Source organism: Elephantulus edwardii, unplaced genomic scaffold (genome assembly GCF_000299155.1).
Source record: "Elephantulus edwardii isolate Elephantulus edwardi_28Jun2011 unplaced genomic scaffold, EleEdw1.0 scaffold00005, whole genome shotgun sequence".
Classification (NCBI taxonomy): Eukaryota; Metazoa; Chordata; class Mammalia; order Macroscelidea; family Macroscelididae; genus Elephantulus; species Elephantulus edwardii.
In genome coordinates, this window is record NW_006399755.1 from 10,532,903 (window position 1) to 10,533,245 (window position 343).

Consider the following 343-nt stretch of genomic DNA (forward strand, 5'->3'; position numbering starts at 1 on the left):
GAACACACTGCAAGCACGTGAAGTAGCCGCAGCCCCTAGCGATGGATAAATTCGTCATCCGAACACCTCGAGGCCAGAATAGCCCCCAGAAGCGAGATCCTGGAGCAAAAATATACAAGCAGGCCACGATTGAATCTCTGAAGGTGAGAGGGTATCAAGGCTTAGATAAATGTGTGTAAAATTGACAGCAAGGTGATGCTGAGGGGCCCTATTCTTGGAAGACCTGGGAGTTCTTTTTTGCCTTGCGCCTGATACATGCCATGGTCTTTGCTATCACTTGTTATGCATCAGAGAGTTTGACAATGACTAGGGAGAATAGAAGGAGAATTGATGCCTTTGAGCT

The 343-nt window shown here is 47.2% G+C and overlaps 1 protein-coding gene across 1 annotated transcript in view; it reads left to right on the top strand.

Moving 5' to 3' along the window:
* TCEANC2 (transcription elongation factor A (SII) N-terminal and central domain containing 2) overlaps positions 1-343 on the top strand; it is a 77,405-nt gene continuing 77,062 nt past the window's right edge. Inside the window, exon 1 of the mRNA XM_006879711.1 lies at positions 1-143. Coding sequence (XP_006879773.1) covers positions 42-143 — 102 coding nt within the window. The 5' untranslated portion in view covers positions 1-41. The remainder of the gene's footprint in view (positions 144-343) is intronic.